Below are 25274 nucleotides of genomic sequence, written 5' to 3' on the forward strand. Positions count from 1 at the left end.
CCCGAGCTACTGTAATGCACCCTAGGCAGTTTTCTCTAAGCTGCAGCAGGGGAATAGACTGGTGCAGAGCAGCCCAGAATTGGGGAAATGCAACGGGCACCTTTATGAGCTGGGAGCTGTTTGGCTGCAGCTTAAGGTCTGCACCGTTGGTCCAAATTCATGTCGTCAGTTACCAGCTGCAAAGCCATTGACTTCGGTGGGGTTTCACCTTGGTAAATGCGAGCAGGAGCAGGGCACAGCCCTATTTCTGTGCCATGCTTTTTCTGCTATGCTTGTGGTAAAGAACACTGGCGATAAAGCTGCTGAAGGCAACCGCATTGATTGGCACTTGTAATGTTAGACATGGCGGTCCTGTAATAAATCTGGGCAGCTTAGCAAGAGTCTGCTGTGGAGCTGTACAGTTTTGTATCAAGCAAGCGGGATTTAATGTGGTTCCCCCCCCACCACCACAGTCTTAGCTAACATCCTGGAGAGAAAATGTATTGATTCACTGCCATTACTCTAATTGGATTGATCCTCTCCAGATGCTGTTAGCGTGCTGATGAAAGAGGGCAAGTGGGACTGCGTTTCCACATTCTGGTCACATACAATAGAGAGCATGGTACAAGATGTGTTGATGTTAGTGTATGTATTTGTATTCTGCACAGGATCATCCTCCAGGGCCTTTTACAGAACTCGGAGGCTATTAAAAGGCAACATCAAACAGCATTTCTTCAATTTAGATTTCAAGCCAGAAACTGGTCTATGGGAGCTGCTCAGCCGGGAGTTGCTTATGCCTTACATAAAGTGTTCATTAGGGAAGCCATTGGTCTAACAGCATCTTTCAGATATTTCCTGTGGCTCCAAAGGGTGAAGAGGGTAGAAAAATAAGAGGAACGCTCTTGTTCGTGGTATTTGATTTGTTGTATTTCAGTGTACGGTAACTGAGAGACATCTCAGTCAAGTTCAAATCTTTCATTGGGTTTAAACAAGTCCAGTTTCAATATTTCTTTTTCTCTTTTGGAAGAGCAATGTGATTCTGTTTTAACAACATTTTGTCACCAGATCCCATGTTTGTATTTTAGTATTAAACTTACTGGATTTAATAAAACAAAAAACAGCCGATGAGATCGATGCATATCTACCTGTTGCTGGCTTTCAAATGACACCATTTGCATAAAAATAGATGGAGAAATGGCAGAGCCTTTCTCTGGAAATTCATGAACTAATTTACTCAGACATACACTGAAATGCTATTTTAGATATAAGGAATAAAAAAACATACAATAGACTTTGGATTATTCTTACAGCCCTTTCTGTTGGTAGCTCCTCTCTCTAGAGGCAGCAGAGGGATGTGTCTTGTAAGATTTTAAAGAGTCCACACCAAAGCATTGCATCTCTGCCTCCTTCAGGCTTTGGGCTGGGGTTTAAAATCAAAACCCAAATCTGGGTATGGTCCCTTCTCGGTAGAAAGGGAGAAACTGAAACCTTTGATCTGAATTCTCTCCCCAGTGGGATATTCAAATGGCAGACTTTGTAAGCGTTGGCCAATCTCTGATCTTCAAGGAAGTAAGAAGGGCAGCGGCTGCAAGGGGTGCAGAAATGCACCCCCCTCCCAGTTGTTGTTGCCCATTTTTCTACTAACACAAAAGTATCGCCAGCATTAAGAGCTGCAAGGCCCCAAGCTGCCAGAAGGGGAGAATCAGGCAATGAATCAACTGGCCAGGAGGTGATACCGGGGAGGATCTGACAGCTAGTTGCCCACGGAACCTTCCACTCCTGTTGCCTCTAAATGAGTGGGGATCCTTCCCAGGTGGATATTTGCACTGCTTAAAGGCAGCCTGCCCCTCCTCCCCCTTATACATTCTCCAAATGACTGAAGCTTCTAAATCAATTGCAGGGCATAGACTGGCTTTTGCAGCATTTCATCTGCACAGAGATGGAAGCAAGGTGAAAACTGGAGCCCCGTCTTCATTCCTGCAGGCTTGAGCTGTACTGTGCTTTTATGTAGGGCCCTACCACAGGAGAGGGAACCTGCAAACAATACATGCTTTGTTTGTGTCTCTGAACCCTGGGCACAAACAGAGGCTGAGCGCAAACATTTAACTACCAAATGCATTAATTACTATCCCTGGGGAGGCAACACATGCCAGTAACCAGAGAAAACCATGTTGCTACTTGGAAAGGGACATGGATTGTTAAATGATTCTGAAAATGCAATTGCCACCACTAGAAGTTGCCGATTTCAATTTCCTAGAACTATTTGTCCTTGAAGCTCTGCTTGAAGAGTGTTAACCTAAGCTGAACAGCTGCCCAGGGGCACAAAAATTATGAACTGAAGTCAGCTTCAGCATGAATTAATATTATGGGCTAGATCCTCGCTAGCGCCATTGGCTAAATCACTAGCTCCATTGACTTCAGCCGTGCTATGCTGATGGACATCAGCCCAGGATCTGGGCCTGTATTTTCAGCAGTATCAGGTGCCAACTTTGGGACCAATCCTGCAAGGTGCAGAGTGCCGTCAGCTCCTTTAACTTCAGCACTTCACAGGATCAGGCCCCTTCAGAATGTGAAGTTAATGCTAAAGTCTGACATTCAGTCACTCCCGATGAAAATGAGCCATCTAGGAACAGCTGGTCGTGAGCTGTAGCAAATGCAAACCAATTTGTCCCAAAGAAAAGTTTGATTTTTCCCTGTACCACCCGTAAATCTGACAGGCTAACATCCGCTGATGAGATTTCATAAACAAATACTGCTTGACAAGGGGGTAATAAAATAATAATGAGCAATATCATTGTAGTGAAATACTGGATGATAGATAGGAGGTGATGGATCTAGCTGAACTGCATTCAGTTTAGCAAACCTGCCTGGGTGGGAATTACTGGGGCTACATTCCTGAAGGGGGGTATTTTAAATTATAAGGAGGAAACCACTGGAACAGCATGTAGGGGCACAAGGATTTAACCTCAGCTTTCCCTTCCTTTTGGACAGATTCTCACAGGAAGGACCCTTGAAGTACCAAGGTCCAGACAGGATGTGTTAAGCTCAGACCGAGAGCCCCAAGTCTGAATTTCCCTGTGTGTAGCAGTTGAGTAAGAATGTTTAATAGTTTTTAATCATGAGAGGCTGTGTGGTTCAATGCTTAGGTGCATGGGATTGTGAGTCAGGGTCCTGGCTCCTATTCCCATCTCTACCTTTCTGGATGGCCTTGGGCAAGTTACTCTGTCTCTCTCGCACTCTCTTTGCTTCAGTATGCTCTGGTTTAAAGTGGATCTAAGAATCCTTGCTTAGTTTCCAGGAGCGCTTTGCTATTGTAGGAACATAAAGTGCCACACCAGACCAGATCAGTGGTCCAGCATTTCCTCTCCATGCAGAAGATGCAAAAACCTTTGCAAATAAGCAGTTACGGAACAATGTAGCTATAGAGTCTCTTTGTAATGTTCGCCAGTTAGTGGTTGGCTTATACCCTGAAGCATGAGGTTTGTATCCCTGCCAAACTTTTGTTTGATCGTGTTTTCTTATTAATCCTTCCTTGGATAGTCTCATTATCCACAAAGGCAGGGATTTTCAAATGAGTCTAAACACACACATCCTATTTAATTTCAGTGAGATTGAGTTCCTAATTCCTTTAAATGCCTCTGAAAAGTCTATCCATAAATATGGATCCTTTTTGAATCTTTGGGCTCAGGGGCATCATGGGGCAATAAGTTCAAAGGCTAATTGTGCATGGGGAGGGGAAAAGCATTTCTTTTTATAAGTTATAGAATATCAGAGTTGGAAGGGACCTCAGGAGGTCATCTAGTCCAACCCCCTGCTCAAAGCAGGACCAGTCCCCAGTGTTTGCCCCAGATCCCTAAATGGCCCCCTCAAGGATTGAACTCACAACCCTGGGTTTAGCAGGCCAATGCTCAAACCACTGAGCTATCCCTCCCCCATTATAAATGTACTGCCTTTCATTTTCAAAAGCATTTTAAGATTTAGGGATGAAAAGAGGCTGCACAAATACCAAGATGCTAGAAATGCAAAATCATAATATATTGCGTAATGGTTCTGTAGAATGGAAGCCATGAATGCAATACAGTACAATTAACAGAAAGGGCATAGCCTAGTGTTCTGAGGATAGAAGAGAGAGAGGCGGGAATCCCTGTGTTCTAATTCCCTAGTTCTGATACCAGTTCCCTCTTTAGCTTTGGATACACCACTTTTCTGACTCATTTCCAACCACTGCAAAATGTGGACAATGCTTATTCCCACATAAAGGTGTCATGAGGATTGGTTATTTATTTTGTAAAGCATTTAGAAGGTAAGTACTAAGTATTAATTATTATTATGGAAACCTTCCAAAATAACACATCTACCAATCACAGAAATAGGAAAACATCTGAAAGCTTTCACGATTCAAAACCACTGTGAACCTCATTAAAGAAAGAAACTTCCTTTTAATGGAAAAGATGAGGGGTCAAGGAGTCCATTGAAATAGAAGAAAAGGTCACCCACAAGTGAAAGAGCTTAAAGAATGTTAGAAAGTAGGCAAGGCTAATACAGCTGGATAGAAATAAACTGATCCTTAACCACCCTTCAAGCCACCACCATATGCTGCCTTTTAATAGAGAAGAAACTCAGTGGTGATTAATGGTAACGGTAATGGACTTGGCACACTTTGGAGCTCATTTATATCCCATCTGGGGTAAACAGAATTTTTGGAGGGGAGGGATAGCTCAGTGGTTTGAGCATTGGCCTGCTAAATCCCGGGTTGTGAGTTCAATCCTTGAGGGGACCATTTAGGGATCTGGGGCAAAAATTGGGGATTGGTCCTGCTTTGAGCAGGGGGTTGGACTAGATGAGCTCCTGAGGTCCCTTCCAACCCTGATATTCTATATTGCTGATAAAAATGCAACATAGCACAAAGGGTACTGCAGCCCAGAACTTGTGACTCAGTTGCACCTCTTAGCTTCCAGAATGTGGACATCAGCATAGAGTTGTGCAGGACAGCTGTTTCTGTACATTAGAAATATTGCCCTCTTGTGCTGTGCTCCTTGAGGGAGAAGTGGGCATCACCTTGTTTACCAGTAAGCTAAGTTTTACAGTAGTTTGACATTTACAGAAATCTGCAATTTTAACATCTTACGTTGCAAGATGGTGAATTTATATACCTGAAGGCTTCTTCAGTCCAAATGCTGGAAGCTGAAACTAGACAAATTCAGAGTGGAAATAAGGTGTAGTATTTTAACAGTGAAGGTGATTAAGCATTGGAACAATTTACCAAGGGTTGTGGTGGATTCTCCATCATGGCAATTTTAAAATCAAGACTGGATGCTTCTCTAAAAGAGTGGTAGCCATGTTAGTCTGTATCAGCAAAAAGAACGAGGAGGACTTGTGGCACCTTAGAGACTAACAAATTTATTTGAGCATAAGCTTTCGTGGGCTAAAGCCCAGTTCATCAGTGAAGTAGGAGTGGGCTTTAGCCCACGAAAGCTTATGCTCAAATAAATGTTAGGCTCTAAGGTGACACAAGTACTCCTCGTTCTTTTCTCTAACAGATACGCTGTAGTTCAAACAGGAATTATTCTGGGGAAGTTCTGCGGCCTCTGTTGTGCAGAGGGTTGGACATTGGTCTCCTCTGACTTTGGAATCTATGAAGCTATTTAGTCAGAGAATAGGTACAGCAGGGGCAGTAGGAGCTTTCCGTGCACTCCCTGTCGCAGTGTGTCCTAGTCCCGATTCAGAGGAACCACCTCTGGAATGAGTGTTTGTCAGTCCTTGGCCTCTGAGCTGAAGCCACCAATAGAGGTGGTGGTTTTGTGGTGTGGGTGAGTTTGCTGGGAATTGGTCTGACCAATTCAGTTCATCAGGGGCCACCAAGCTGTCAGCAGATGGTAATGACTTTCAGCCACTACCAACCTGGGATTGATATGAAATGCAAGGAAAGGCTCCAAATCCTGTTAACAAGTCCCTGACTCCCCCGTCCTCCACTGGTTAGTGGCATGAATCACTCCCTCAGCCCTGTTGTTGAAGTGTTAGTTCATAAAGATACAGCGTTGCAAATTGGCAATGCTGGTGTCTCAGTTCCAATCTTCTCTAGGGGAGTAAACTTCGTCCCTCCTCAATATCTGCCTCCAGGGTCTTTTGAAGTATAGGGAGATGAGAATTGATTGCAGTTAACACAAACGGAGATTCTCCACTGAAGCCCCTAGACATAGCTAGACCCTGTGGTTCCCTCTAGCTGCCAGACTGACAATACACAGCATGTGCTGCCTAGGGGGTTTCTGTATAGGGCCTCTCTACATCCTCGCCTGGACTAAGCTGCCACAGAAGAGCCAGTTGATAACCCTACACTGATACACCAGTTTCTAATGTAGAATGTCTCATTCCAAGAACTACAGGGATTCCTTGGAATCGTTGCAAACTAATAAATAAATAGCCCTCCTACTGACTCTAATGGGAGTTAAGCCCTCCTACAGACTCTAAATAGTTAAGAAGAGCTGCAGAGGACCCATAGAAATCAGTCTGAAAAGACCCTCTCAGGTCAGCTGCCCAACCCTGCTACCAGTGCATCAAATTACTTGTAGAAAAGGGCAGTCAGATTGCCTATAATGGCATGCAGCCCTTCAGTGACTGCCACTAACAAAAATCCACAACTGTTGAAAATGGGCCACTAGATGGGAAGGGCTCTAAGTTACTACAGAAAATTCTTTCCGAGGTATATGCTCAGGTCTAACTGATTGCCATATCTGGAGTCAGGAAGCAATTTTCCCCCAAGTCAGACTGGCAGAGACACTGAGGGTTTTTCACCTTCCTCTGCAGCCTGGGGCATGATTTAAACTAGTGTAAATGGTGAATTCTCTGTAACTTGAAGTGTTTAAACCATGATTTGAGGACTTCAGCAACTTAGCTAGAGGTTTAAGGGGTCTGTTTCAGGAGTGGGTGAGGTTCTGGGGCCTGCTGTGTGCAGGTCAGAGTAGATGATCATGATGGTCCCTTCTGCCTTAAAGTCTGAGTCTATGAAAACACCACTTGCCTCTTTCCCCCTCTCAGTGAAAATTTGGTCAAGTACATTTAAAAAGGAAAAACATTTTTTTAAGATGACACATTTTGCTCAACTCAAAAATGCCTGCTGAGGGGGTGGGGAGGCTATTAAATTAACACCGCACACTCTGTTCATAATATTCTTCCTCTGATCAGTGTCTGGCTGCATGAACCTCCTTGAGTACAAACTGGAAAGTTGTATGACAGCATGTACAGGTCACATAACGGAGGGCCACACAGCCCTGCTGCACCCCATCCCAGGGATGTCCCAGTGGGGCAGCCTCACTGAGTGGAGGTAATTTGGTACAGCTGTGCTTACTTAGATTCTGACTCTTTAAAAGGGTTTGGGCCACAGAAAGTGCAGGCATGGGGTGAAGATCTGACAAAGTTGCTCTGTTCATAATTGGTCGGGACACTACACACTGTTCAGTTGCATGGAGAGAGTGTGATCAGAGGCTGTGCTATTCTGGTTGCACACAAACCTTGCAAATAAACTGGAAAAGGCAGAAGGTGTGGTTTTATTTTGTTGCTTAACCTAGATCTGCTGTGAACTTTCTCCCGGGCGACTCAGGTCCTGGCCCCACTATGGGAGAGAAATCAAGACAAAAAATCTCCTCCAAATTTCTTTCCTGACTAGGTAATGTGTATTTCTCTCTCCTGCTCCAGATGTTTCTTTTGTGGTGAAAGAGGCCTGCCTCCTAGCTGACAGGCATGTAGACAGATGTTCCCTGGGCTGGGCAGTCATCAAATACTTACAGCCAGTTACAGAAGAGGGGAGTTTCCTTGGCTTCATCAGACAGATAAATTGTGGATGGCTGGGCTGCTGCCTAGCTCTGGTGAGCTGGGTTTCACCTCACAGGCCATAACAGCAGCTCTACAGTCTGGGGCAGGAGGAGGAGGGTGCTGGTTTCCTGCCCCCTCTTTGCCAAGCACAGCCCCATGAGGTGGCTGCTCCCAGACATTAGGTCACTGGGCAGCGCACCAGCAGCAGCGGGCTCTGCAGTGCCCCCCTCCCCAGAACAATCTTAGGCAAAAATAACAATCCAGAATTAGACCAGGGTGCGGTGGGAGCATTTCTCATGGAATGGGCGTGTGTGGGTGTGTGAGAATGTGCAGCCTGGGTGGGCATCACCCCCAGCAGCCTCTTTCCACCCCCCTCTCCCCTTCCTACCCCCCCTCTAGGGCAGCCTCCCTCTCCCCTCGGTGACCTCCCTTTCCCTCCAGGGCGACCTCCCTTCTCCCTCACCTCCCCCCCCTCCCCACGGCAGCCCCACCATCCCCCCTCTCCCCACGGCAGCCTCCCTCCCCAGGGTGACCTCCCTCTCCCCTCCCTTTCCCCCCAGGGCGACCTCCCTTCTCCCTCACCTCCCCCCCTCCCCACGGCAGCCTCCCTCCCCAGGGTGACCTCCCTCTCCCCATGGCAGCCCCACCATCCCCCCTCTCCCCACGGCAGCCTCCCTCCCCAGGGTGACCTCCCTCTCCCCTCCCTTTCCCCCCAGGGCGACCTCCCTTCTCCCCCACCTTCCCCCCTCTCCCCATGGCAGCCCCGCCATCCCCCCTCTCCCCACGGCAGCCTCCCTCCCCAGGGTGACCTCCCTCTCCCCTCCCTTTCCCCCCAGGGCGACCTCCCTTCTCCCTCACCTCCCCCCCTCCCCACGGCAGCCTCCCTCCCCAGGGTGACCTCCCTCTCCCCATGGCAGCCCCACCATCCCCCCTCTCCCCACGGCAGCCTCCCTCCCCAGGGTGACCTCCCTCTCCCCTCCCTTTCGCCCCAGGGCAGCTTCCCTCTCCCCCAGCAGCGTCTTCCTCCCCGCAGCCAGCCCGGCTCTCGCTGAAGGGATCCCCCCCGTCTCCCTTCCCCCCCCCGTGCCAGGCGGAGCTCGGAGGAGCGGCCCCCCCAGCGCAGCTGCACCACAAGCCCCACCCCTCGGAGCTGCAGCCCGAGGCCCACTCAAGCCCGGGAGCCATAGGCCACGCCCCCTCCCCCTGGGACCCCTGAAGTCCGCCCGGCGGGGCACCCGTTTGTCTCAGCCCCGCCCACCGACCACGCCCCCTCCCATAGAGACTCACTGATCCGGCCCCGCCCCCTGAGGCCCCGCCCCCTCTGGCGTCCCGGCCGCCGCTGGCTGAGGCCGTCGCGCGGGGCGGTCAGTCAGTCACTCAGTCGCTCGCAGGGCGGCGGCGTCTCTTGGTCCGGGCGCGGGGGGAGAGGAGCGAGGAGCGAGCCGGCGCTGCCGGCCGGCCGGGCGGAGGGAGCATGGCGCTGTCGGTGCCGGTGAACGGGCTGAAGGAAGGTGACAAGGAGCCGCTCATCGAACTCTTCGTCAAGGTACGGGCGGCTGGGGGGGGCTCGCCCTCCCCTCCGGGACCCCCCCTCAGTCTCCTTCGGCCCCGGGGAGACTGGCTAGCCCCCCGGGACCCCCCCGGGAGCCCCCTCCTAGGACCCCCCCAGCTTCCTCCAGCCCTAGGGAGACCGGCCAGCCCCCAGGGACCCCCCTTCAGCCCCCCCAGCTTCCTCCAGCCGCCCCCCCGGGATCCCCCCTCAGTCCCCTCCTGGGACCCCCCCCGCTTCCTCCAGCCCCTGGGACCCCCCCTCAGCCCCCCCGTACCCCCCCTCCGCTTCCTCCAGCCCCAGGGAGACCAGCCGCCCCCCCGGGATCCCCCGTCAGTCCCCTCCTGGGACCCCCCCGCTTCCTCCAGCCCCTGGGACCCCCCCTCAGCCCCCCCGTACCCCCCCCCCCGCTTCCTCCAGCCCCAGGGAGACCAGCCGCCCCCCGGGACCCTCCCTCAGTCCCCTCCTGGGACCCCACCCAGCCCACTCTGGCCCGCCCCCCCTTCCCTGAGCGCCAAGTCTGAATTCCCCCTCCCCCACCCCGGACTCGGTGATTCACCCCCAACCCCCCCCCCCGTCTGATAGCCCTCCCCTCCGGTAACCCCCTCCCCGCCTTGAGGGAGCCGCCGTGGCCAGCCCCGGTGAGTCCCGCTCCACTCACCCATCCCTGGGCGGCTCCCTCTGGGCAGCGCTAGGCTCCGAGCGGGGAATTCCCCCGCGTCCCGCCTTTGGGCGAGGCCTCCCTCTCCCCGTGGGTTTTCCCGTTGCCGCCTTTCTCCTCTCCCTCCCAACATCCTCCTCCTTCGCCCAGGGTCTCCCTCGCCATGCCGGCCGGGCTGAGGCTGGATGCACCCGGGCTCGCTGTATAAAGGGATCAGAGTTTAGAGGGGGAAAGGTTTTTTTTTTTTTTTTTGGATGAAACTCCCCGGATCTCTGGAGTGGGAGAGAGGAAACGGCCCCAAGAGAGGAGAGAGCTTCACTCTTTAGAGGTCCCTTATTAATGCGCCCCCCCTTTGTTGCAAATGTAACTTTATTTTGTGGTTTTCATGGAACCCCTCCCTCCCCCCGGAGTCAATAATCAAATTAGTTCTATCTCAGCCCCTTACTGAAGCGACACAGAGAAGAGATGTCTTCAGCTGGGATTTGAAAAAAGAGATGGAGAGCCGACGCTAGGGCATCTGAAGGCATGCTCTGGTGAAATCATTGTGTTATGCAGACAGTGAATAATCTGTTACTCACCCGTTCTTGGTGTGAAAAGTGGCACGTGAATTTCTTTTGTTTTTACTTAATTTCCTCAAAGCCTTTTCTTAAATCTGCAAGATACTTTTGTCCTCAGTGGCTGCAGGTAATGCCCTCCTTCCTGCATGCAGGGCTGGAGACAACTGGAGACAGGGCACTCTCTGCAGTCTTCAATTTAAAAAAGAGGGTGTGTCCCAATTTGTGAAATTTTCCTGGGAAGTGGAAGCTACAAACATAAAGGTCTTGAAGCTGTGACCTACAGTAAATATGTACATATAGTTAGCAAATGATAATACAAACCACAGACATATTTGAAGATACTAAGAATATGTACATACTTTACAGAAAAATTGTCCAAACAGGGAAGAGCTAGCAGTTGTTATTATAATTTCTTCATAGCAGACAATGTGCTCAACATTGAAATGGCAAGGTATAGCTTCTATTCTCCATATGTCAGTGCCTCACAAGTGCACCACAGTTCACCTCCCTACACTTTGTTGGAATAAGTTGGAATATCCGGGAACATTAATAAGCTTTTGCTCCTGTGCAACAATTTAACTATTTTGACTGAAACATAATAGGCCTTTAAATACACAACTAATTTTTCTTCCAGACAAGGAGAGAAGTGTGTGGTGTTGCACTGTATTTGCATTTATCATAAAATAATGCAAATGCCATATGGTTCTCAAATGTTTTGTATTTGTATGATGTAAAATCTTGGTTCCTCTGGGGCTCTTTGGTGATGCAACAGCATCATCCTTTCTGCTTTAAAGGGGGGAAGACGATTCGGGGGGAAGTGGGGAATAAGTAGCAATTTTTTTTGTTTACCCATAGGTTAAATTCATCAAGGGAAAAATGCCTCGGGGGACTCACTTTTTAAAAACCGTTTTTAACCCTTCAGATGAGGTTTCTGTCCACTGCCAAGAGAGGATAATGCAAGATTCTTAGTCTCTTTTTTGGAAACTGCTTATATCAGCCACAGGGACAGAGTTGAGGAGTTAAAGCTTCCACCAAGACCTTCTTGAGTTTGCGCTGAAGTTAAGTGGCCCACTTTAAAAAGAAAAAAAGAAAAGCTAAGATCTTTCTATTATTTAAAAGTTTGTATCAAGTCTGTACCAGAGGATATACCAGTAACCACCTAGAGAAGACACTGCAGCAGAGCATTCCTGTTTCGTTTGCCTTTTTTGTTCAAAATATTTTAAATCATAGAAGCACAGTTCACATGGTGACAATGAAACAGTAAAATATAGATAATTTCAATTTGAAATGTTAGTCACAACTGTCTGTAATGTTTATTTAATATTATAATAGCACCCAGAGGTCTCAATGAGGATATGAGCCCTATTGTGCCAGGTAAACCTATGAAATTATTGAAAATATCACCCTAAGTCACTGACTATGGTGGACTTATGCTTCTAAGTCACTGAGGTGCTTTTGAAAATTCAACCCGATAGCGTCTGTCCTGAAGAACTTCAGTCAAAAACAAATGGAATATGAAAAGTGTTGGAAGAGGGATAAAGCCAAATATATACATATCTGTGTATGTATTTCTTGAGATTTATATTGTTGCATCCATCTGCTACTCTGGGTGACTTTGACAAATAACAATACAACAGAAATAGCAGCAAATTTCCATAAAAATCCCCAGTGAAACTTTATCTCTATCATGACCCAATAGATGGGCCTTTCCCTTCCAAATGTGTGTCAACTATAAACAGTTGCCTTCAACAGGTCCCGACCACATCAGACCTGTCTTTGCATTTTTTCTGATAAATTGGCCCATTGCATATTTATATAATTATCTATATCTACCCTACTCTCCATTATTAATTGTCTGGTTTCTTATAGACTTCAGGGCAGAGACGGGTCTTGAGGTGGGGTTTGAAGGAGAAGAGGGAAGTGACCTTGCGGATCTGGTTAAGGAGGGCACCCCATGCATAAGGGGTTATGAAAGAAGGCACAGAAATGTTTGCATGTAGGACATGTTGGTTGTTCTATAATCAGGTACCAAGAAGGATGCTGGACTCCTTAAGGGAACTTACTGTTCCTCTTCCATTATCCTGTTTCATTCCATAGTGTTATATGTATATGGAATACATGTGTGCTATTTTACAGAGTTTTTTGGCATGAATTTGGAATGACCGCATCAAGGGCTATACATGAGTATTGCTTACCACTAGGAATCTCTCCTTCTCAATTTTATGAAATTACCATCTCACAACTCCCAGCAGGGGGTATGATATCTGCCTTTAAAGTCAAGTCCTCAGACCTGAAGAAGAGCTCTGTGTCGCTCCAGATCTTGTGTATGTCACCAACAGAAGTTGGTCAAATAAAAGAAATTACTTCATCCATCTTGTCACTTTAAAGTCAAGATCAGCTTTTTTTAAAACAAACAAAAAAGCTAGTAACTGGTCCAGGGCATTATCTTGCCCTTCCTGATGTTTTTAGGTCAGGGAAATCTTAGAGGAAGATCCTGCATTTGTAGGGAGAGAAGGAAAAGTTTTTTCTGGCAACTTGATTAAAAGGCCATTTCCACTTCCTATGCTCTGTAACCTATCCCGCATTGTGCTTAAATCACTCTGGGAACAATAGTCTGTCACTCAGTTATTGTTGAGTGGGGAGCCAGCTGGTAGGAAATAGCAGGACTATTAAGATGGTCATTTCCATACAAGCTAACATCAAATAAAATAGAACGTTTAAAATAAGACACCTATTAGTTTTTAGTTTAACCTCAATGGCAAGCCAATTTGGTGTTGTAGTCAGGCATTATGTTCCATAACCAGGGAGCATGGTGTATATGTTCCAGTTAATCAGAAGATGTAGCCCCATGTGTGTGGAATAGGTTAAAAAACGTTAGGACATTGTCTGCAGTCAGTTAATAAATGTAAAACCAAAAGATAGCATTGAATAGGGAACCTAGGTAATCAGTTTCCAAAGTGAATACTACAATCTTTTGCTCAACCTGTGCACAGTGAAGCTTTTAAAATAGAGGTAATGTAATGGAAAGACTCTGACCAAGCAAGAAGTCTGGCTCATGAAGTCTTTGCCAAATGACCTGCATACACAGGATTGCAGGAGCTGGACTGAAATAAAATACAGGTATGGATTAAAGTTTCAGAAATCTATGAAGCATTAGTCAGTCTGGCTATATTCCCAAAATTTAGGTCTTAAAACCATCTTACTGGGTTGTGATCAGTGACAGAACTGTCTAGAGGAAAATGTGTGCACATGGTTCGCTTTCAATCATGTACAACTGTAAAAAGCTGTTAGAACAATCAAAACAATTTGAGGGTTCCTCTCAAGGCAGTATTTATACTGGGGGCTGTAATTCATATTTGTATTTTCTGTGCTGAGGCATATTTGAAAAGTAAGCACTAGATGTAGAGATAGGAAAACAGTTTCTGTTGTACAAAGCTATTGATGTGATGTGCGAAGAGTAATGTATGGTGTTGCTTGTGGAATTTATGCTGGTGGTCTCTGGTAATGAATAATTTTAGTATTTGTATAATTTGTCTTTCATTAACCCTGCTGGTGGGCTGCCTGCAGCCCATTTTAACTTATAAATGCAAATGTTTGCTAGGTCTTTCTTTACGAGCTAATTTGGAGGAACTAGTGATGTATCTCATTCCTCATGTGCTTTCAGGGTAGCTTCCTAGCATGTTCACGTGTATTATTGATAAGAGAGGCCTGCTTCCATTGTCTAACAGGAATGTTTTTAAAAGACCCAAGTGGCATCTTACAGTAATGAAGACTGAAATGTAACGAGCATGGGGTATCACGCATAGCAACTCAGGCAATGTGATTTGATTAGAGCTCTTATAAAGCAGCCTGTGGTAATTGCAGTTCAGTTTGTCTTGTCTGGATTTTACTTTTTTTCTCTCTTTCTTTCTTTTTTTTTTTTAAGTGTTGGGTTAATGTTTCTTTAGTCAAATAAAAGCACTCATCTGTGAAACCTGATGACAGAGTACACAAAACTGTAGGGTTTGTTTAAGATGGCATGCAAAAGAGCTGTGGATGAAGGTTGCCCAACAGCAGGGTGAAAACAGAGCACATCAGTATTCCCAGACAGTTTAGGAAAGGAGGGGAATGCCATATTACACTGAAACTATAGGGAGCATTTGAGAAGGTAAATTATAGGTAGCCAGATTGGGGCTAACATCCTTACTCCTGAAAAAAAGTGCTATGGGATCTTTAATAACTATGAGTGCCAAAGACTTTGCGTTTGTCATATGTGTAAGAGCGCCTCTAGCAGCAAATGCCCCGTGTTGAAGCATTGGTTCAGTGCTGAGTGAGAGGGAGGAATACACTGAATTGCCAATGTTCAGTGTTTTCTTTTGTCTTCTAGTCACATTTTGACAAGGCCCATCCCTAGTTCATTTAATATCTTACATCTCATGGGTGGTATGATAGCTGTATATTGATTGTAACAGGTCACCCTTCAAACTGCGTCATTGCCATACTTGTTTGCTTTGATAGCAAAACCATGCAATCAAAACAAGACCCAGTCAGTAAATAAGCAATGTCCTAAGAAGATGATCTTGTCGGGGTGGTTCGTCACAAGGTAATCTCATTAGACACAGTCATTTCTCTAGGTACAGTATTCTCAGCAAAGGATAATCTTGTAATAACCTCTGCACCTGAAAATTTTCTCACCCTACATCTGAAATACATTTGGTGTAAAGATAAACATTGTGTTATGGGTAACAAACATCTTGTTGTTCCTCTCCACCTGGTGATCCTTTTCTTTGTCTGCTTTTATTTGTGGGGCAGGTGGGGAGTGGTTTCCCAGTGTTTGAGAGCAAATATTGGCAAAGCATAAGTGATTCTTTATACACTGAGGATTAAATGTCTTGCATGTCCTCAAAGGCAATTGATTATAATGAATCATACATTAGAAACTGGCATTGGACTTCTTCCCCTTCTTTGGTCAGGCAAATCATATTTCTTTAAAAACTGTTGTTTGCTTTGGAGGAGGTATTAGTGCTCATAACCATAAACCCCATTGTTTTCTCATCTGCATCTGTTTTCTAATATCTTTTTTTTAACAACAAAAAAAGCAGAGCTGTGATACTTGGTACAATATTCAGCTTTTTTCAAAAAGTTTCAAGTTTCAACATTAAGTTCTGTCTAATGTTTAACCAGCAGAAAACAGGATTAAAAACTTGGAACAATTAACCATTAATAATGGTTACACGTGAATTAGCTTCTCTTCGACTGGAGGTCACTTGCAACATTTTGCTGAATTTCTGTTGTACTTGTTTTAACCAATAATTCTATTTCTGGTAGGTATTCCCCTTTAATGCTATAATTAATGTTTAGGCAGTTCCATTTATGAACATCTTAGCTTTTTCAAGTTTAAAATCTGCATTTAGTTTCTCAAGGGAGCCTCTGTTTCACTTTGCAACTGGAAGATGTCTGACAGTACACTGATTTCCCCCCAGTGCTGAGAGCATTGGCTGTGTGTGGATTTGAACCCATTGTCTTCTGGCCCAAAATCAAGTCCTACAAATAGGACCATGCTGATATCTACAGTATATCTTGTGAGGAAAACAGACTTTTGCTTTGACATCCTCTGAAGACGCTGTAACAGTTTACACCATAAACACTTTATATGAACATGGCGACTGCCAAGAAAACCCTCTTCAGATGGGAAGCATCTCACCCTGTGTATTGGGAGCTTTATTAGTACTGTATAAGCAATAAAGGGGGGGAAAATGAAAAGCTTTTGTGTACACAAACCTTGTGACTATTTTGACACCCAGTAGAACAAAGAGTTTCAGCACATCACCCTAATAGAGATCAGTAAACAGAAAAGCACATCAAAGGCTATGGCAGACTGAATCCATTGATGTTTGAGATGCATTTTTTTAACGTCATTGTCCCTAATCATAAGTATATTAGGGAATGCACAGAATCATGGGAATATAGTACTTATGAATGCAACATCAGAGGTCGAATGTAAGTATTTGAGAAGGTGACGCTAGCTGACTGCTGGAAAGTAGCACACTTGTGAGGAATGTTTGTGTAAACTCACGAGTTACCCTTAGAAGTGAGTGGGAGAGTCCATAGTTTCAGATAATCTTTCATTGACAGTACCCTGAAGACAGTACTGTATTAGCATCCTAAGAAGTTAGGCTGCAAGGGTAATGATTACCTGAAGTGACTCAAGGTCGCTGTCGAGTACAGCAGAGGTTCTCAACCTTTTTCTTTCTGAGCCCCCCCCCCACCCCCAACATGCTATAAACTCCACAGCCCATCTGTGCTACAACAACTATTTTTCTGCATATAAAAGCCAGGACTAGCATTAGGGGATAGCAAGCAGGGCGATTGCCTGGGGCCCCATGCCACAGGGGGCCCAGTGAAACTAAGTTGCTCAGGCTTCAGCCCTGGTGGCAGGATTCTGGGCCCCAGGCTTCAGCAGTGGGGCTTTGGTTTTCTGCCCTGGGTCCCAGCATATGTAATGCCAGCCCTGCTTGGTGGACCCCCAGAAACTTGCGGTCCCCCCAGGGGCCCTGGACCGCTGGTTGAGAACCAGAGCAGTGCAGGATAGCGAGCATAAACTAACTTGTGGAGGAGGCAGTCGGACTACCTGATGGAAGAAACAGTTCTCCTTATAAGAATAGTTGGAATGACAATGATTCCTTTTTTTCCTTTGCATACTTATCCCCAGGGTGGACAGAGAAGAAAATTCCCCGTTCTCTACAGCTAGCTTTTCACATCTCCACTGCAGGCCTTTCTTGGTGTTTTGTCCCCAGTGTCTCAGACCTTGTTCAGAGACTGGAAGTAGCTTATGTCAGACAGCTATATGAATCGAATACACTAGCCATGCATAGGCTGAGTTGGAATGAACTAGCAAAGAGAGTTCTACTACAACAAAAAGGGAGATGCAGAACCTAATTTCTTTACCTAGACCCATGAGCTGAGTGCTTCTCATTCTCCAGAGAAGGCGCGAGCTCTGAGTTGCATTTCATTATAACATCTGCGTTTGTTAGTGCAGCGGCTAGTTAAATAGTAAGTTCTGTGCTTCTGAGACAGAATGACTTTTGTACTTCATGAGGTTGCATATTTGTTTAAAAAGTTTAACCCTTTCAAAAGGGGCAATTGGGGACTTGAATTTGTGTTAACATTTCCTGTTTGGTTGGCTTGTGAGAATTTACTCATGGGTTCATAGACACATTTTTACAACCCGGACGACAATTATGACACCTAGCTTGACATGCAAAACACAAGCCATAGAATTTCACCTAATGATTCCTGCATCAAGCCCATAAATCCTGATTGAGCTAAACACATCTTTTAGAAGGATATTTAATCTTAAAATGAAGTCTGAGTGGAACTTGTATACCTGTCAGTAACTGGTATGTTTTTTTGGGTAGAGGTTCTCTATATCAACCAGTCCCCTGTAATTGAGGTTGGCTGCTTCAACTTTTTCTGGAGGTTGTTGGCCTTTTGTCCTGGATTATCCAAAGAGGGTCACTTGAGCAATGTAGGGGCGGTGTTCTGGGCCAAAACATATGGCTTTCATGGTACTCTCACTCTGTTGGACTAGGGAGTGAAGGACTGAGCTTGGACCAAGGATATAGGTGAAACTAAACTGAGTTAGTAATTTTGCTTTGGATGCCCTACTGCAGCAAGATCTCTGTCGGGGGACAGTTTGCACAGAAAACTGATGTAAATCTATATTTGTAACAAAACCCAACTTATTTGTAAAGCACTTTGATGATGGGAAAACATATAAAGTGATCTTTATTAATAGGTTTTATTTACAAAGTTTTTCTTGGAGCTACTCAGAAACTGTGAATAAACTTAATTTGTAAAATTGCTCCGATTTGATCTATTCCACCCTTGAAACACTTAGTACTCAAAAAGGCAGTCCACTTATATTGTGCTGATCACAGTGGTATCGGAGTGCCTGAACATATTCTTGATCTTCAGGAAACTTCCTGATTAAGTTTCATACTTCTGTGACTTCAGGCAGAAATTTAGTCTTTGGTTCTGTTAAACTCCTTTATCGGTCTCTTGCTAAAGAGGAAAGTAGCTATAAAACTTAGGTTGAATATCTTCCATTTCAAGTAAAAATTTGCTGTTGTGGCACAGTCTGATTTCAGTGTGTAGAATGCTGCATTTGCTTATATTAAAGTTTAAAACATTAAACCAAACTCCACATTAATTACAAGGCTTTTTGTGTTGCAGTGCTCTAAAGAGACCAAACTTAATCTTTGTATTGTTGGCTAGACAAAGGGCCAAGGGGCCTTCTTTATGCAAGGAAAGGAAATGGTTTTCAGTTCTGTAGTTTAAATGTCCATATTAGGTATAAACTAAATATAGGAGTGTAACCCAGGAGTGAAGTCACATCTGTATAATTTCATGAGAAGACCTAATGAGATCAGTCAGTGCTACTGGATCGGCTTCAGATTCCTTCCCCTCCCCCTTTTATATTTTTGGCTCTGTTAAAATATTACCAGATTGGCAAGGGCCTGTTGGTCTGCATGTTGAGCTTCCTTTATTTAAAGGAAATAGTTTCTACAAAGAATCAGTGTGGCTATAGAGAAGTTCAACAAATGCAAGTATTTTTAAAAAAAAAAAAACTTTCAGAGCTAGGCTATATTTCTCTCTAGCAGAACAGGCCATACAGATAATTGTTTTAATGATGGGTTTGAGGTGTATTCGCTCCCAGTAGATGAGAAATAGGTTTGCCATAATCTATTCTAAGGCGAATAGAGTGCATGCAGATGCTGAAGATATAATTGCAGATTTCCATCTCGAAAAGATGGCTCCAGATGAATCTACTAGTGTGCCGGCTGTTTAAAAAAGAGCTTTGTCAACTAAGATGCTGCTGTTTTCCCCCTACAGATATGGAAAACTCCAGAGCATGTGCAGTGTCAGTGCTTCATTTTGATTGGCTTTAACAGCTTGAATTATTTTTTTCACATGCGCATTCCTGATATGAAGCATAAGGCAACTGTGAGACTTTGGAATCCTATTGTTTAGTCATATTCTTCTGGCTTTATCAGAATATCAGACCCCTTAACTTTCTACTTTTGCCTAGCGTTATGACATTAAGTGTCACCTGAGCACTCCCCATTGCCTATAACTCTCCTGATCCACGAGGATTATAATTATGAAAACAGTTTAACATGACAACTTGAATGACTTGAACTTATATTTTGTTTGAACAAAAATTGCTCTTCCAAGAGTTTTTGCCTTCTGTGCTTTGTTTTTACCATTCCACTCCACTAATTTACCCAACATTTTCCCCTTAATTTATAGATTAGATTACAAAATACTCAGAAGTTTTTTTGCATTACTCTGCACACCTACCAAGTTATAAACCTTTAACTGTCAACTTTATTCATGTTTCTGAAGTCCAGTGGCTGGGGATATGATTCTTTCTACTACAGTTTTATGAGCCATTGCTGTATTTTGTGAGGAGGGCAGGCCAAAGCTAGGGAGTAGGTCTCTTGTGCTGTAGCCAGAGCACATGCTGTACCCTACCAAACTTAAGGGAGGGGGGGGAAAGCTCTCACAATAGCTGTTCCAAGCTCTTGTGCTAAGTATGCAAGTTTGAATTCCAAGCACTTTGTTGAACAAACTCACCAGAGTGCAGTTAACTTTGTACTTAGATTTCCACTAAAATATTGTAACATTTTATGTCAACCTATTACACACAGTGGATTTTAGTCAGTTTTATCACCTATTACTTTATTCTTTTGTAACAAAAGCCTGGCTCATTTTCTCAGAGAATTTGCACTCAACAAGTAGAGATTGCCGAGGAGAGACACCAGTAGAATATCTGATGTGCCAGTTTTTCACGCCATTACTTAATAGGTGTTGTGGCAAGGCAAGAAAACTTCATGCATGTAGAATATTCCACACAATCCAAGCTTTTATTCATGTGATTACATTCCTTTGTCCACTGAAGGACTGACCTGTATGTAATGTAGATTTTGACCTGACCACTTAGCTGATTCCCATAAGGATGAGTTCCTGATGAATAACAAAATAAGAACAACTTATATATTTTAATATCCTGCCATGAAAACCCCAGATTTTTTTTTAACAGAATTGCACTTTGACAATTGGGTAATGGCAAACATAATTCTTCTGGAACCATAAAAAAAGTCTCACCTTTCCTTTCTTGTAGAGCTCTAAGGAACTAAAGACAGTAAGTAATCGCATCATCAATTCTGGTTCATACTGGTTACTAGTACAATAATATCTCTTTGTATTGTGGTGGTTTATTTGAAAGGTGTAATGTTGGGTTTAAGGTGGAGATTCCTATCCCTGCATTGGTGATAGTTAAGTACAGAGAGGGAGGGGTAGTTCACTCCATTCTTTCCTTTGCTTTTGAGGTTACACAGAAGAATACCAACTGATGTGGCCAGGGATTACTTAAAAAGATCACCAACTAATTTCATATAGGACCACCAGAGTGTCATCAGGCAGCAATAATCTTTTGTCACTTCTTACCTAGGCCAGGTTTCAGCTAATAACTTGTAAGAGAGATGTTCCAGATCCTGTTGTCAATCTTTTGAGCCTTTCAGTCCCTCTCACTTCCCTTCCAGTTTCACTGAATCAATACAAAATTCTGCTACAGTCTGGTTAATGTACTTTTATTAGCCCTACTATAACTTCTGGTTTTCAGATTTGTCCATTTTTTGTTTTCATTTTGATAGGTCTGCCTAAAAAGGCTCTGGATATTTGAGACTTGCCCAAAGTTACTTTTGATGATCTTTGCTATACAGATAAGAATTCTCACTTTTGAGATTGAAGAATACCTTATATCAATTTAGCTTAAGGCAATAAGGAATTAATTTATATGGAATTAACTTAAGTCACTCTTAAATTGACTTAAGTGCCCAAACAAGGGGGTTGCTCTGACTTAACTAAATTGACACAAGTTTTGTGTGTAGAGGAGGCTATAGTCTAGCTGCTGTAGATTCATTCATTCATTCCTTGGTGTGTTTCCTCTGAAGTTGCAGAAGGAGAAAGCTATAGAAGTGACTGTAAATATGCTAGTTCTCCTATTTGGAAACTCTTGAACTAAATGTTTGTTTCCCTTCACTCTTGTAAGGGTTTTTTGGGTAAAATTGGCCTGAGAATAATACATACCTGTAGTTACTAATTTTGTCCTTTCTTATATAAATTAGATTGCAATTTTGGAAATATTTCATTTTCTGAATACTAAACCAGTTTGTGTTCCTCAGTAACTGGTAATGTAGGATGCGTTTAGTGTATAATTATACTGCTCTGGTTCTTTTAATAGAAAATAGGACTTTTGAGGAAATGGCATAACGTAGTGGCACTGCCCTTCCTGCATTGGCAATAGTCTGTAATATGCTCTAGGTATGTCTGCCCAGGAAAAGGAATATGGTGGGCAGAGGTAAATTTGAAGAATTAGATATTTAAAGCTCTCACATAGTAAGTTATTTTACACAACTTCCAGAGTTTAATATTAGGCATTTCAGTAGGATATGTTTCCAAACATCTATACACCCAGACTTTTTTTTTAATGTTTATTGGTTCTTTTTCAAATAGCTCTGATGCGGCAAAGGAAGACAAGAAACCCAGATTGCTTCATCGGACCTGCAGTGTGAATCTGAGAGCTCAATTTTTGCCCTAAACTTGTTAGTTATAACTGTACTCTGTGCTTAGAACTTTGTGGATTGAGCTGAGAATACATATAAAGCTTTCTGTACTAAATACCGGAAACAGACCTGAGTGTGCTTAGACACAGTCTCACTAAATATTTATATAAGCCCAAATCTCCTGTGGTTTTTCTTGATTTCTGCTTAATATTTAGTTAATCAAACTGCTGTATTTTTATGCTTTTATAGAAGTTTTCAGATATTCCGCATCTTGAAACTGAGATTTGCCTTTGTTTGGTCTCATTTTGCTGAGAGTCTGCCATTGGTTAATTTGCCCTCAAGAGATAAACAACTTTGGTCCTAAGCAGTTGCTGAACGTGTCTTATCTATGGACAAAAGATATCAGAGGAATGAGTTTTGGATCTCATAAACATGACAGACGTGTACTGCAGGAAACTTCCCAAACTGGAACAAAGAAATGTAAACAGCATAAACTAGTTAGTGAATGTTTTGATTTTACCAAATCTTAGCTCTAATACCCTGCCACACAGAGGTTATGAAGAACGCTGGCTTAGAGGGAAATGTTCTGAAATGTGTTCTGTTCTATCCCCATATGGTTGGTTCTTGTAGATGTACTACTTTCTTCTTCATGTTAAGATCCACGTAGCTCTTACAGGTTTCAGAGTAGCAGCTGTGTTAGTCTGTATCCGCAAAAAGAAAAGGAGCACTTGTGGCATCTTAGAGACTAACCAATTTATTTGAGCATAAGCTTTCGTGAGCTATAGCTCACTTACAGTGAATAATACTTCAGCCTGCTTGCAGCTTGGGAGTAGAACTGTCAGTCACAGTCACCAGCTGAGTGACGTGTTCTCTCCCCACCCTACCCCTTATCTGCCTCCACAGCAGTGGGCCAGTTCTTTTTTGAGGGAAAATTCCAAATTCGAGTTAAAATTTCTGACTTTTTGTGCTGGATGTGTCTAATTCCCAGCTGTCTCTCTGGACTAGGTTTGCTTTTTGGGCAGACTTTCCCCTCAGCTCTGCTTCCCCTTCAGAGCTGTTTCCATGGCAGGCTTCAAGGAAAGAGTTAGGCTGAGCAAAGCTAGAGGCAAAAGGAACTGTCTGTCTCCTGTTTCACCCCTTTATCGACTGCCTCATTGGGGAGCTTGGCTGGGTGCGGGGGGAAGATTGCAGTAATTGGGTCTCCTTGGCCCTGCTCCCTGAGGCAGGAAAGGAGGTAGGCAGGATGTTGCCAATGACTATTTCCCTAACTAGAGCACAGTACCTCCCTGAAAAATTAATTACAAAGGCCTTAAAAGTGGGGAGGGCTGTTCTGAAATGAATGTGGGTGGGAAGTTAATATCACACTGTAGAAGCCACCATTACAAAGGTGCAGTGGTGGGATCCTCAAAAGGTGGTTGTTGCACAGATACTGAAATACAACGGGCTCACTCCAAAGTGATTCCTTTAGAGAGATTTGCTCCTTAGCAATTGATTTAACTCCAAAGAATCACACTTCCATTTGTTAATGGTTTGCCTGCAGTTGGCTTCTCTAGCTCTGTGTTACCCCCATGCATATAAGGAACAGAACATCTGCGATGGAGAGAGGTGAGTGGAAAACGGGCTAACAGTGCTTTCGGTAAAGTGGATCTAAAATAGACAGCTTCAATTTTAGAATTTGAATGACTCAACTGCTCCATTTCAGTGCATCTTGGAGACACACAACATAGATGTTCTGAGTTCTTGTATTATAGCAGGACCTGCATCTACCACCGTTGTTAAGGGCTTGCCAGTGTTCTGATTACCAGTTCAGTAACTAATATAAGTTCACAGTAACTCTGCAGTAAAACATATTTGCTCTAGGCTGAAACTTGGCAAGAAGATCTTTATGGCATTCTGAGAAGTCTCTGCCTTGTGAAATGAAGTCTTGCTGGCTGTTAGCTCTGTGTGTGGACTAGGCCTCTTTGTTGTCCTGACCTTCAGTTTTTCTCTTGCATATTATGGCAAGGAATTCTTTCAGGCTCTCAGCAATATCAACTTCGTTGGTCACTAGCTTCCCACTTTTCAGAGTGGTAGCCGTGTTAGTCTGTACTGTATCAGCAAAAAGAAAAAGGACTACTTGTGGCACCTTAGAGACTAACAAATTTATTTGGGCATAACCCCCATCTTTTCATGGTGTGTGTGTATCTATATCTATCTGCCTACTGTATTTTCCACTCCATGCAAAGTGCAGAGTCCAAAGAAAATCCTGGAAATATGCAAGTTAATTGTGAGCAAGTGGGAGCATTGCATGTTGGATTCAGAATACATTTTGCTTTCCTGAACTGCCACTGTAATTGGACACTTGGGTTTTTTGGATGACACTGCATTAATATTTTAGACAGAGCACTTTCATCTTGAAGTGATCCTAAATGCCTTGCAAACTATTCACAGTGCATATAATGTCACTGAGATTCAGCCATTTCTCAGCAGAGAACAACAAATAACTGGCACACAGCATGCTCTACAACAGTAGGGACATGGGACATTTTGGTCAGTGCAATAGCAAACGCTTAATCTTGTATAGTTCTTGCATGGACACTAGTTTTTATGTTTTATCTGAAAGACTCACATGGTTAACTATATGGAACTCTATTTATACAGCTTGGTAAGATAAAGGTCCAAGTTGGATTTGAACCAGTAGTACTGGACAGTTTTAGGTATTTGTGTATGGACCTCTAAACCAATCTTTCATACCCTTTCATCTCTCTGTGGGATTTTTCAAAAAGCTGCATACATTTTTCCCCTCTGATCACTCCATGAATTACCTCACTAATCCATCTAAAACTGCTTCTCCATCTATAATCCTATGTGGATCCAGTGTTTTATTTAACTTTTTTGTGGGTAAACTTACTGCTCATGAAGTTCAAGCTAACTCTGCTAGCATGCCCAGTACCTGGTGCATCATGCTGGTTTCCTCATAACTTCTCTAGTATATTTCTATCCTGACTGGCAACATCTCTGCTGTCCCAGTATTGCAGAGCCCAGGTTTTCTTCCTGCTCTGTTTAGTCATTTGTGTGACATCAGTCTCCAGAGGTGAAACTTATTGAGTCCTCAAATCCATTTAAATTTT

At 44.0% G+C, this 25274-nt stretch overlaps 1 protein-coding gene and 2 long non-coding RNA genes across 4 annotated transcripts in view; 2 read left to right on the plus strand and 1 right to left on the minus strand.

Annotated features, from left to right (window-relative positions):
* LOC125624858 (uncharacterized) overlaps positions 1–1255 on the plus strand; it is a 20578-nt gene extending 19323 nt beyond the window's left edge. The window contains exon 4 of the long non-coding RNA XR_007353408.2: positions 648–1255. This is a non-coding gene — a long non-coding RNA (uncharacterized LOC125624858). The remainder of the gene's footprint in view (positions 1–647) is intronic.
* LOC142069569 (uncharacterized) overlaps positions 1–9163 on the minus strand; it is a 9489-nt gene extending 326 nt beyond the window's left edge. The window contains exon 1 of the long non-coding RNA XR_012665474.1: positions 9076–9163. This is a non-coding gene — a long non-coding RNA (uncharacterized LOC142069569). The remainder of the gene's footprint in view (positions 1–9075) is intronic.
* The window catches only part of CLIC4 (chloride intracellular channel 4), a 53796-nt gene continuing 37655 nt past the window's right edge, over positions 9134–25274 (plus strand). The window contains exon 1 of one of the 2 annotated variants that reach the window (XM_048826155.2): positions 9134–9334. In XM_048826155.2, coding sequence (XP_048682112.1) covers positions 9263–9334 — 72 coding nt within the window. In that variant the 5' untranslated portion in view covers positions 9134–9262. Of the gene's footprint in view, positions 9335–13591; positions 13676–25274 lie in introns of those variants that run through there. The other variant, XM_048826158.2, reaches the window with a different exon arrangement.

The sequence above is a fragment of the Caretta caretta genome, chromosome 19, assembly GCF_965140235.1.
Source record: "Caretta caretta isolate rCarCar2 chromosome 19, rCarCar1.hap1, whole genome shotgun sequence".
NCBI classification, from domain to species: Eukaryota; Metazoa; Chordata; order Testudines; family Cheloniidae; genus Caretta; species Caretta caretta.